The 12,794-nt window shown below is 46.7% G+C and overlaps 1 protein-coding gene across 1 annotated transcript in view; it reads right to left on the bottom strand.

Moving 5' to 3' along the window:
* Nucleotides 1–9,437, bottom strand: part of wdr11 (WD repeat domain 11) — a 51,238-nt gene extending 41,801 nt beyond the window's left edge. The window contains exons 1-10 of the mRNA XM_047029012.1: nt 9,253–9,437; nt 8,373–8,484; nt 7,212–7,365; nt 6,914–7,087; nt 4,846–5,047; nt 3,901–4,066; nt 3,419–3,521; nt 2,750–2,948; nt 2,504–2,604; nt 1,121–1,294 (exon numbers count right to left, since the gene is read on the bottom strand). Of these exons, the coding sequence (XP_046884968.1) occupies nt 1,121–1,294; nt 2,504–2,604; nt 2,750–2,948; nt 3,419–3,521; nt 3,901–4,066; nt 4,846–5,047; nt 6,914–7,087; nt 7,212–7,365; nt 8,373–8,484; nt 9,253–9,338 (1,471 nt within the window). The 5' untranslated portion in view covers nt 9,339–9,437. The remainder of the gene's footprint in view (nt 1–1,120; nt 1,295–2,503; nt 2,605–2,749; nt 2,949–3,418; nt 3,522–3,900; nt 4,067–4,845; nt 5,048–6,913; nt 7,088–7,211; nt 7,366–8,372; nt 8,485–9,252) is intronic.
* Between the last annotated feature and the right edge of the window lie 3,357 nt (nt 9,438–12,794).

Genomic DNA, 12,794 nt, shown 5'->3' with positions numbered 1-12,794 from the left:
GTCTTATTCACGAGTGAGGGAAGAATGGAGCGCGAGGTCGACAGGCGGATCGGTGCGGCGTCCGCAGTGATGCGGGCTCTGCATCGGTCCGTCGTGGTGAAGAAGGAGCTGAGTCGAAAGGCGAAGCTCTCTATTTACCAGTCGATCTACGTTCCTACCCTCACCTATGGTCACGAACTATGGGTAGTGACCGAAAGAACGAGATCGCGAATACAAGCGGCCGAAATGAGCTTTCTCCGTAGGGTGTCCGGGCTCTCCCTTAGAGATAGGGTGAGAAGCTCGGTCATCCGGGAGGGGCTCAGAGTAGAACCGCTGCTCCTCCGCGTCGAGAGGAGCCAGCTGAGGTGGCTCGGGCATCTGATTAGGATGCCTCCTGGACGCCTCCCTGGTGAGGTGTTCCGGGCACGTCCCACTGGGAAGAGGCCCCGGGGAAGACCCAGGACACGCTGGAGGGACTATGTCTCTCGGCTGGCCTGGGAACGCCTTGGGGTCCCCCAGGAAGAGCTGGCGGAAGTGGCCGGGGGGAGGGAAGTCTGGGCCTCCCTGCTTAGGTCGCTGCCCCCGCGACCCGATCCCCGGACAAGCGGCAGATGACGACGACGACGACGGATGGGAACATTAGTCATGGCGACACAATCTCTAACACTTAGCTTCTTAGCCTACCAGCTGAACAGCAACAAAACATCTCAACAATCCAGGGAGTGATTAGCCACTTGACTGCACGACTGCCATAGAGACATCATCTGCTGCATCCCAGAGCAGAGTCCTTCAGAACAGAGCCCCAGAGAGGCACTAACTCACCTCACTAATCATCCTATCAAAAACTGAATTCTACTTTGACAGACTTCAAATTGATGGATATCCACCTGCACATGAATCGCACACATGTTAGTATGTCTCACTCATGTCTCCACATGAAGCTCCAGGAACTCAGGCACATCTGCAGACAGACCCAACAGCAGACCTTTTTACTTTGTGGTATTGGATACGCAACACAGAGCAATCTTTGTAGAACCACCAAGTGTTCTCTAATACTTTCATGTATTGCGAGTGTGTTTGTGTACTGTAACTCTTCCACTAATCCCAGTCATGGAGCTGAGGGCGAAGCTGCAGTACTCACCTACGGCCAGCAGGGGCTGGTAGTGGCTGATGTTCTTGGTGGTGAGCGGAGGACACATGCGGAGGCAGAAGGGGGGCAGGGGCAAACCGGACAACAGCCCTGTCAGCAAGAACTTCAGCTGCACCTCCTGCTGGGGGGAGGGGGAGGGGGCCTCCCCTGAGAGCAGACCCTGACCTGTAGGACATGCCAGGGTTAGTGGGGCGGGGTTAGCAGAGTTGACAGAATCATACAAACATTCTTCTGCTCAGAAACAGAGAGCTGAACAGACGGAAGGAGGGAGGGAGGGAGGGAGGGAGGGAGGGAGGGAGGGAGGGAGGGAGGGAGGGAGGGAGGGAGGGAGGGAGGGAGGGAGGGAGGGAGGGAGGGGGGAAGGTTTATGGAAAATATGAATGAGACCTTTACTGAGTGCCTAAATGAAATAAAGCAGGTTGTAAGCCGCATGTTAAGCATTTGGCCTCCACAATGTGAGGTTTGTCTCCCTGATTAAACTGGGGAGGACAATAGCTCAGCTATGCAGCAGTGGGGGGGGGGGGGTGAAGGAGGCAATATTACTGCTGGTTTTATTAGACTCCAGATCACTTATCAGTTTTCTTTCTACTCCCTCAAGGTAATGATGTTTGAGAGTGTTTTAAAGCAATTATATACTGAGGCTTATGTCAAAGTTATCTCAGACAGATAAATGAGTAAGTGCTTCACCAGACCATCACACCTCTGTTTCTGCACACCTGCTCTGTTCTGGAGCTGAGCTTGAAAATCCTGTCTGACCTTTCTTTTCCTTCACCCAAAAGCTGCATAATAGTCCATATCCTGCCATACGGTTAGTGTGAACTAACTGACTTCCATACTGGGTTGATTAAAGAGCTCAGGTGAAAAGTGGACTATAAATTGTTTGTATTTTAGTTTTGTCTGTAATTCATCAAATGGTGCTATGACTGAATAACAAGCGGGAGATGGGGATGAATAGAGAGATCCAGCAGAGAGGAAGTAAAGTCCCTTAAAGGACAGCCTCTCGGAACATGAGGACCTACAGCCAGCTCTCACTACTACAGCACTGCCCCACTGGACTCCACTGGACTCCACCGGATGCATTTAGCTGTGGGGGTGTAGGGACACTACTGGACCTACAGAAAGCTGCTGTGTCTTCCTCTTCCTCTTCTCCACGTCTCACTGATCAACACTCTGCTACACTCTTTATCACCTGGCTCCTTGTATTGTTACAGAAAGATTGGAGAGGCTCAGAGAGAGAGACACAGAGAGAGAGAGACAGACAGAAAGAGAGAGAGACACAGAGAGAGAGATACAGACAGAAAGAGATGCAAGACACATAAATAGTATGAGACAGAAAGAGAGAGAGAGTAAGAGAGAGAGAGTTAGGGTTAATACCGATCATGGTGTTGAGAGAGAGATCCAGGATCCTCTTCTGGTTGTGTCCCAGGGGCGTTCCACAGAAAGATATGGGGGAGTAGAGGGGGGACAGGCCTGAGCTAAGACAGATGGAGGGAGGGAGCAGGGTCATACAGCAAACCAGAATAGCCATGGTGTAGTAATGCTTCTATTGTTAAAGTTTGTGTTGTGTCCTGTATGTGTATGCGTGTATGTGTATGAGAGTGTTGGTGAGTGTGTGGCTACCTGGGGTTAGACAGGGCCTTGCCAGTGTGGGTCTTCAGCTCCCAGAGCATGACCCTGCCATCGCTCACTGTGAGGGCAGCGTTGTTCTCGTTGACCGGACAGATGACCATGCGGTACGGACGCACCGTCTTAGTGACCCGGATAGCATCACACTGAGACCTCAGATCATACACCAACTCCTGCACAGCCTGCTCTGGGTCTGAGACAGAGAGGGAGAGTCGGAGAGAGAGACGGAGAGAGGGAGGGAGACAGAGAGACAGAGAGAGGGAGGGAGACAGAGAGACAGAGAGAGGGAGGGAGACAGAGAGACAGAGAGGGAGGGAGACAGAGAGACAGAGAGGGAGGGAGACAGAGAGACAGAGAGGGAGGGAGACAGGGAGACAGAGAGGGAGAGAGACAGGGAGAGAGACAGGGAGAGAGACGGGGAGGGAGAGAGACGGGGAGGGAGAGAGACGGGGAGGGAGAGAGACGAGGAGGGAGGGAGACGGGGAGGGAGGGAGACGGGGAGGGAGGGAGAGGGGGAGGGAGGGAAGTTAGATTTCAGGGTCATCAGCTCACGACAATCAACCATGGAAAAAACTGGCAGGAAGTGTTAGGGTTAGGGTGTTTAGGGATTTCCTGCTGACAGGCTAGGTGGGAGGACTGTGTGTGTGTGTTTGTGTTGCTTGCCTGTTTCGTCAGGGGCAGCGGTCGTGGAGCGACACACTCTCAAGGTGATGCAGCCATTCTCATGGAGACAGTAGAAGGCATCTCTCTGGGCACACGGAATCACCTGACACACAGGAACACACACAGACATCCAGGAACACACATGAATGAAGGGTGCGTGAGTGTGCGCACCTGGATGAAGGGTGTGTGTATGTGTGTATCTGGGTGAAGGGTGTGGTGTGTGTATCTGGGTGAAGGGTGTGGTGTGTGTATACCTGGATGAAGGGTGTGTGTATGTGTGTACCTGGATGAAGGGTGTGTGAATGTGTGTACTTGGATGAAGGGTGTGTGTATGTGTGTACCTGGATGAAGGGTGTGTGTATGTGTGTACCTGGATGAAGGGTCTGTGTATGTGTGTACCTTGATAAAGAGTGTGTATGTGTGTACCTGGATGAAGGGTCTGTGTATGTGTGTACCTTGATAAAGAGTGTGTATGTGTGTACCTGGATGAAGGGGACTCCGGAGCGTTCGATGGCCACCACGCCCACGGTCTGGCTGAGCTCCAGGTCCAGGATAAGGATCTCCCGCGGGTATAGCAGCAGCATGTGGCTCCTCTTGGAGGGCAGGTAGGACAGCTGCAGGCAGTCATTCAGCGTTACAGCCTCCGCCCTGCAGAGAGGTAGAGGGTTAGGGGCTGCAGGGAGGGTTAGGGGGCTGCAGGGAGGTTTAGGGGCTGCAGGGAGGGTTAGGGGCTGCAGGGAGGGTTAGGGAGCTGCAGGGAGGGTTAGGGAGCTGCAGGGAGGGTTAGGGGGCTGCAGGGAGGGTTAGGGGGCTGCAGGGAGGGTTAGGGAGCTGCAGGGAGGGTTAGGGAGCTGCAGGGAGGGTTAGGGGGCTGCAGAGAGGGTTAGGGAGCTGCAGGGAAGGTTAGGGGGCTGCAGGGAGGGTTAGGGGGCTGCAGGGAGGGTTAGGGAGCTGCAGGGAGGGTTAGGGAGCTGCAGGGAGGGTTAGGGGGCTGCAGAGAGGGTTAGGGAGCTGCAGGAAGGGTTAGGGAGCTGCAGGGAGGGTTAGGGGGCTGCAGAGAGGTAGAGGGTTAGGGAGCTGCAGGGAAGGTTAGGGAGCTGAAAGGAGGGTAAGCAATAGGCAAACACACACAGCCTCAACCCTAGATTGGAGATTTAGAGGTTGCTCAATTGGGTTGAAAGATTCAGTGACAGATTCAGCTCTGATGTAGAGAGAGATAGATCATCAGAGAGAGCGAAACAGAGAGAGAGAGACCGAGAGAAACATACAGAGAGCGAGAGAGCGAGAGAGCGAGAGCGAGAAAGAGAGAGAGAAAGAGAGATACTGAGAGATACTGAGAGAGAGAGATACTGAGAGAGAGACCCACCCCGCTCCTCTCCCCCTCCCCTCCCCCAGCAGTCCTGTTCACCACAGTGGAGGGGTCTTACGTGGGTTTCTCATTGGTGATGAGCACCTTGACCTTGTTCAGGGCCTTCTTGGCACCCGTGGGGGCGGGCAAGGTGGCGGGTGGGGGCTTGGTGTGGGCGGGGCTGGCGTGGGGGCTAGCTATGTACACCTTCTTGCCCCCGCTGGCCGGAGGCTTGGAATGGGAGAAGTCTGTGATGAAGACGATCCCCTCGCTGGTCAGCACTGCCAGGGACAGAGAGAGGCTTCATGAGGATATGGAACTAATGATACATAACCATGACTCAGACAGGTTTCTAGTATCAGCCTGTTAGTGTCGTACAGAGGTGTATTACAAGTAGGGATGAAGCCATTAACCGATTTGACTATTAACTGTGATTTATAACGTCTCAGTTTTGTATCCGTAAAGGCTCAGCTACACCCAGTGTTTCTATTCTCACTTAATAAAGGGACATGATGGTACATTATTCTTCTATGAACAACGGTTGCACAGTGACGAAAATTAAACAAACATTGCCGGAGTTTGCAAACAGTGCTGGAGAATTCAGTTCCCTTTCCCCTCCAGTGCAGTTGCACAAAAATCACAATGTTTTCTCCTGTTGCTATCTTGAGCTGACAGCAGGGGCGGTTTGAGCTAATTGGAGGCCCTGGGCAAAGAACAATTTTGAGGCCCCCCATAAGCCGCAAACCCCCGGAAAGAACCCTGTGTGTATGTGAAGTGGAGTATAAACTGCACTTTTAAGCTATGAACATTACGTTGCCTGCCCAGACGCACTTACGTGGCGGACAGCTTGGATACCGATCTAACTAGACAACATTTGCAATCTAGGTGAACACTCAAATTATTTAACCTATAGACCATAGCATTACACTGTAGTTTCATTCATACATTTGCGGTTATCATAATGTTTAATTTATTTGGTACTGTATAGGGCTGCAACTAACGATTATTTTAATAATCAATTAATCTGTCGATTATTTTTTCGATTAATCGATGGATCGGATAAAAAATAAAATAAATAAAAAAGCATTCATTTCCAACCCTTTATTCAAAAACAGAACTGACACTGCGAATTCCCAGTGCAAAAAATCTTCAGAATGTGCGCAAACAGGCACACAATTTTGAAAAAGTTAATAATATTAGCTTGGATTTAATGCTAGTTTTTCCAAGATGAGCTATTTATTTGAGTTTTGTTTAAAACTTTATTGAAAATTGAAAGGTTGTGGAAGTAGGCCAGACTTTATTAGAATAATCTGGTGTATATTTAAGATTTTTTGACACAATTTTGAAAAAGTTAAGATTTGCAAGGATTAAGCTATTTTCAAAAATGTGTGATTTTCTATAATTTTATTTGAAACTTAATTGAAAAAGTAAAGGCTGTGGAAGTATACCAAACATTGTTAAAATACTCTGGTGTCTGTTTGAGGTTTTATATTCCCAAAAATATTTAAGTCTTAATTTTTCAAAATGGTATGGGTTGTTTTCACCCGGTCCCTAACGCGTTGCTGCAAAGTAGCGTCTTCCGAATGTGAGACAAATGTCAAATATGAAACTGACTTCACCTTGGTCAATTAACACACTGTTTCGATGTTTTTAGTGTGAAATGCTCCCACACCTTGGATGACTTGGGTCGTACTGATTTCTCTGCCTCCGCCATGTGTTTCAGAACAACGTTACTCAACAACGTCTCTCCGATAGCCTTTCCCCTTCCTCCGATCCGCGCTCACAAACTTTTTTTTTTACTCAAATATCTCCGCGACATATCGAGTAGCGTAATAATTGCGCGACACAACGAATCGATTATGAAATTCGTTGCCAACGCTTTTAATAATCGATTTTAATCGATTAAATCGATTCGTTGTTGCAGCCCTAGTACTGTATTATTTGTTAACTATGATTTTTGTTTCAAAGGTAGCAACTGTTAAAAACCAAAGCCATCAAAGAAATCTTGTACAATAAAACCTCTAATTTAAGAATGTTCATGTTATTTTATGCATCCCGTTATTAATGCATAATAATTGTGAAACGGTGCTTATTCCTCATGCTATAATCGTACCATCAAAATCTATAGTCGTTGCATCCCTACTTACAAGCCATGTTGGAGGGGTCGAAGGGGTCGAAGGAGAAGGAGAGGATGTTCTCAGCGTAGCTACGCCTCCACAGTTTGGTCCCTGTGTCTCCGTTCCAGAGGACGATATAGTTAGGGGGGTGGACGGCCAACAGGAGGTCACGAGATGCATCCTGGTTCCACAGCCACTCCAGGTCTGAGGGGGGGCAAGGAGAAGAAGAGGTGCAGAGAGAACAATATAGAAGAAACACTCATATATTTGAGACAAAAAGGGGACACGTCTTAAAGGTGTAGCAGAGTTACCAGAGAGCAGGACTCACCCTGGATGGGTTTGGAGTGTTCCTGGATCTCACAGTGGGCTGTCCCACTCACCACATCCCACACGATGATCTTCCCCGACGCGTCTCCAGACGCCAGGCGCAGGGAATAGGGAGAGCTCAGGCTGTGGTGGTAGTTCTCCCTGGACCACTTCACCTGCACATACACAGCCATTACACACACAGCACCCAGCCATTACACACACAGCACCCAGCCCTGACACACACACACAGCACCCAGCCCTGACACACACACACAGCACCCAGCCATTACACACACAGCACCCAGCCCTGACACACACACACAGCACCCAGCCCTGACACACACACACAGCACCCAGCCATTACACACACAGCACCCAGCCCTGACACACACACACAGCATCCAGCCATTACACACACAGCACCCAGCCCTGACACACACACACAGCATCCAGCCATGACACACTACAGCATCCAGTCATTACATTAGCCTAGACTGTTGATTGACTTTTGAAGAGGACTTACAGAAACAGACGGGGGTCAATACTAGAAGAGACTGAGTACAAACCCTGATACCAAGAAATTTGCATGATGCTACCCCTGTGGCAAGATGGGTGAATCTAATGGCAAGTGGGTGTTTGAATGATTGAACAGGGCTTATATCTCTGTCACCGGATCGGCATGCTCTTTGCTGTGGCCGTCAGATCCCTTGCTCTGCTTGTTTGGGTCAGGCAAGCCTGTGAGGAATGAGCAGGGCCAAGGTTTACAAGATGAAAGTGTGCTTGGGTGTGAGGACTGGGAGTCTGTGAGTGGGCCTCAACATTGATTATGGCTGAGGACTTTATTAGCTATAAATCACCCTTGAACACACACAAACCCAAAGAAACACACGCTTGCAAGGGGCGCTATGTGGGCAGGCTATAGGGACAGGGCAAGGCTTTTTATCAGAGAGAATTTCTACCAGAGGAAGAAGGAGGCTTTTATTGTTGTGAGTCTTTGGGCTACACACAGTGAAACGGGGTAGAATATCACTGCCAGCGAGAAGCAGTTCCTCCTCTGTCCAAGGCACACAGTATTGATATCACTTGGTGAACTTATTTTTGCTCTGTACAGGCCTGTACTATTATTGTAGTAATAGTAATTGACATCCCAGGTATGGCAAGGTTGTGGTACAACATTTACCTTCACAACATTGGCTTTGTGCCTCTCCAGGACCTGGATGGTCTGGGAGGTGTTGGGGTCGATGATGAGGATGCTGGAGTGGCACCCCTGAGCAATCAGCCCCTGCCAGCCCCTGCAGAGGACAGGAGGAGACATGAACACAGGGATGGGCTGACTGATCTCTAGATGGTACAGTGTGCGTGAGACACGAGAATCGCAAATAAATTATGAAGTTGAAGGAGGAGGGAGACCAGCTGTTATGAGGCACAGAACAACCTTCATGAAGGAGCTGTTATCCAATATACGGGTCATGTATTGCATCCCGCACTATCTGATTAAAATGACAGTCTCTCTAAAGTCAGTGCTTGCGCAAGAAGGTGGAACGTAAAGGAGATACCCTTTCCAAAATCCCGGAGAATTTTGAAATCCCTGCCGGACACATTTTTTAGGTCTCAAAAAGAGGACATGTCCGGGTAAAAGAGGACGTCTGGTCACCCTACATCAGTCACATTACTAAGAAACCCTCAGCTGATGATCAAACAGTCACACTTAAAGTATAATGAACATACTACCTAGGCCAGCTGAGGCAGCTAGCACTAGCTATAAACACAGTCGAACATTTGCAGCATAATCAGTTAAATCGATGACAGCAATAAATGTAGGAACATAAAAGATCGGTACGTGGCTGAATGCTTCATGTGATAAATGTACTGTCCCTGATAGGCTAGTGACTGTCTGGCTGGGTCATAGCTGTCATGTCGCATTAGTTAGCGTTAGCTTGCTAGCAGGCTAGTCCCATACTCACCAGTCTACAGCGGAGCTTAGCTTGCTAGCAAGCTAGTCCTCTACTCACCATTCTACAGCGGAGCTGAGCTTGCTAGCAGGCTTGTCCTCTACTTACCAGTCTACAGCGGTTTTATTCTGCAAATTGAGCGTGCCAGTCAAAGTCCGAGCGGCGAGTTTGATATTGACAGTATAAGGAATCATAATTACTGTAAATTATACAATATAAATTAATAAAATCCCCAGATTTTGCACAGAAGACGGTGTTCAGGTTGCTGGATATTGTTGACATGGGCAAACAGGAAGTGTAATAAGTAGTATGAGAATAAAATGTTAGTTCCGAGGTCTGAGTAGTTCCTTCCCATCGAAAACAGTTCCAGAAATTCAGGAACCCCGGCATCACTATCACGAAGTGTTTATGATAAAATGTATTAATTGCGGGATTTTTTGTCACAAGCAATGTGTCTTTATCGTCAGCAATTTGAATGAACCATATACCAGAGACAGTCAAAGTCGGATGGCTGAGCGGTTATGGAATCGGGCTTACAATCAGAAGGTTGCCGGTTCGATTCAGGCCGTGCAGTTTGACGTTCCGTCTTTGGGCAAAGCTTCCCCTGTACCTCTTGTAAGTCGCTGTGGATAAGAGTGTCTGCTAAATGTAAATATACTCATTCCAATGTGTCATGTCAAAACTGTTCTTTGTTCCTGGAAAAATCTGATGTAAATGTATTATTAATTTAGGCCCTCTCACATGAAGGATTATGAAGAATGATGGATAGCAATATAATAGCAGTCCAAGCTGCCTGTGTAACGGGGGTGTAACAGACGTGATGTTACTCTGTCCTGAAGGCTTTATGGACCATTTGTTCGTCCCTGACTGGTCTCGAACACGCCACCTCTGACTGCCAAGCGCAACCACTACCAGCTACGCCAAAGAAAAGCTAGCTATTTGTTGACGCTTGTGGCCTCTTACATACCTGAGGAGTGAGTTTCACAGTTTCACACCGGTTACACCTGTACAAGGTGCAAAGATTTTCACGGAGACAAATAAGCTACATGCGCGTGACATGAACTCAACCTCTTTTACAGTCATAGTTCTTTGCAATAAACTGGGCAATAACTTAACATAACATTATATGGAACACTCAACATCTCTCAGCAAGATATTTTGGTTTCTGTCCTATTGGTTGTGACAACAGTTCACATCTCCTTCACACACAAGCAGGCGTGTTCCAGTTGACTACTTAGATTTATTAGATGTGTGTTATGTTGACTTGTAATAAAGTACATTGACATACATATAATAAGTGCAAGCCCTCTCAGGTTTCTTTGCAGTCTTGCAAAGGATTGTGAGGTTAAAATTATATATATTTTGCTTTATTCTATCACCATCAGTAAGATATATTGTGTTTGGGTTGGAGTATTGATTCTAGAGAATAGAGCCAGGCTAGTGGTGCGACGTTGATTAATCATACAGGTTCAGACTCACAATCTCACTTGCAGCACACCGGTAATACACAGTGTTGTAGCATAATGAACATACAGGGTTGTAGAACCATGGACATAATCCAGGGCATAATGTGTATTTATGGAAGTCAGGACATGACTAAGACATGAACTGAAAAGTCAAATATGTAAGGACACATTCTAGTCATTATTGTCTCCTTCAAAGACATCACCTTAAACATCAGGCCTCCTTCTCTTTCTTCCTCCTCCTCCCTCCTCATCCAATCCTGTAACCAACCCTAACTCCAACCCTCTCACCAACCAATTGTGCAGATATTCCATGCATGATGATTGATCTTATTCAATGAAGCATCAAGTATTTAAGGTTAAAAAAAAATAATCTTTATTGTCCATGTGTCACTGTGGGGGGGGGGGGGGGGGGGGGGGGGGGGGTCTGGCATCATGTCCTACTGTCTGTCATTTCAATTGGTCATTTAATAGTGAAACATCACCTGTGACAGCATTGCTGGGGGGTGTGATTGATCAGATGGACTCTCATATGAGAATGTGCTGTCTGTTATACCTGGAAATGAAGGCAGAGAGTGAATCGGAAACTGGCAGATCTCAGGCTTCATTATATATTGTTATGAACATACAGCATATCATCATAATTATGACAAATATGTAAAGACTGTCTGCAGGCTCCAGGGACATCACCACCATCATCATCATCATTACCATCATCATCACCATGGATTTCCACTAACATCTTTGCAGCCTTTTGATAAATCAGTTGGCATCCATATGATAAATACATCTGCTTATGATGACAATGCTAACAAAGCTACTATACTATATGTGTGCCTTATTTGAAATACATAGTAGGCTACATAGCAAATAATAATCTGTTTCTTACATTTACATTTATACATTTAGCAGACGCTTTTACCCAAAGCAACTTCCAAGAGAAAGCTTTACAAAAGAGCATAGGTTACTGATAATAACAACGAGGTAGTCCCAAACATTGCAAGCAGCCAAAACATGAAGCATACATTGTGAAAAAATGAAACAAGTGCCAAGGGAAGACTACAGTGGCCCTGAAGTGCAAAACACCCCCCCTAATATGAGTACATCCCCCAAATGAAAACACTCCCCCCGAATACGAGTCAACTCCCCCCAAATCGGATGACTTGTTCACCTCCCCTCAATACAAAAACACGCTCCCCCAAATGGAAAACGACATTACATTAACTAAAAAACACATTACATTAACTCTGAACGGAAAGGGTAGGTACTACACTTTAGCGCTGATTGGATGCAGTATATGGAAGCAAATCGTGACCAAAATTCAAATGAAAATGCATTTCCAGAAATGCATTTTCATTTTAAGAATGTGGCTGCATTATTTGACTCATAAATCAAATTAGTATTCAATCATCCTATTTGCATTTTCATTTTCTTCTTTAAGACTGCTCATTCTTTCCCTTAATTAAAATAAAAACGAAAAAGACATTTGAAATTTAATTTTTTTCAAAATATGCCCCAGCAAATAGATACCAAAATTCAATTTGAAATGTAAAATTTGAAAATGAAAATGCATTTCCAGAAATGCATTTTCATTTTAAGAACGTGGCTGCAAAATCGTGACCACAATTCAAATTCAAATGCATTTCCAGAATTGCATTTTCATTTTCAAGAACGTGGCTGCAAAATCGTGACCACAATTCAAATTCAAATGCATTTCCAGAAATGCATTTTCATTTTAAGAACGTGGCTGCAAAATCGTGACCACAATTCAAATTCAAATGTATTTCCAGAAATGCATTTTCATTTTAAGAATGTGGCTGCATTATTTGACTCATAAATCAAATTAGTACTGATTAGTACTGAGCGGACATTGCATTTTCATTTTCATGTTCTGCCCGCAAACTGCCCATAATTCGAAAACGAAAATGCATTCTGAGCGGCGCAGTTGAGTGACGTCAGTAGCCGCTCTTCTTCAGCTCCCTGCTGACCGAGCTACCCATCTTGTTCGGTAGGGGGCGGTGTGCACATACGCATTGCATTACATGGCAAATGTGCCGGGAAATTGATTGAATTGCCGGGTCTTTAGAGGACGCATCACAGATCATGGCGCTCCCTCAAATTGTGCAGACACTGATAGAATTAGCTGAGCTGGTAGAAACTAATAATATATCTGAGTCTGATGCCCGT

Source organism: Hypomesus transpacificus, chromosome 11 (genome assembly GCF_021917145.1).
Source record: "Hypomesus transpacificus isolate Combined female chromosome 11, fHypTra1, whole genome shotgun sequence".
Classification (NCBI taxonomy): Eukaryota; Metazoa; Chordata; class Actinopteri; order Osmeriformes; family Osmeridae; genus Hypomesus; species Hypomesus transpacificus.
The sequence above is the reverse complement of the archived record's forward strand: the minus strand, read 5'-3'. Positions and strand labels throughout refer to the sequence as shown.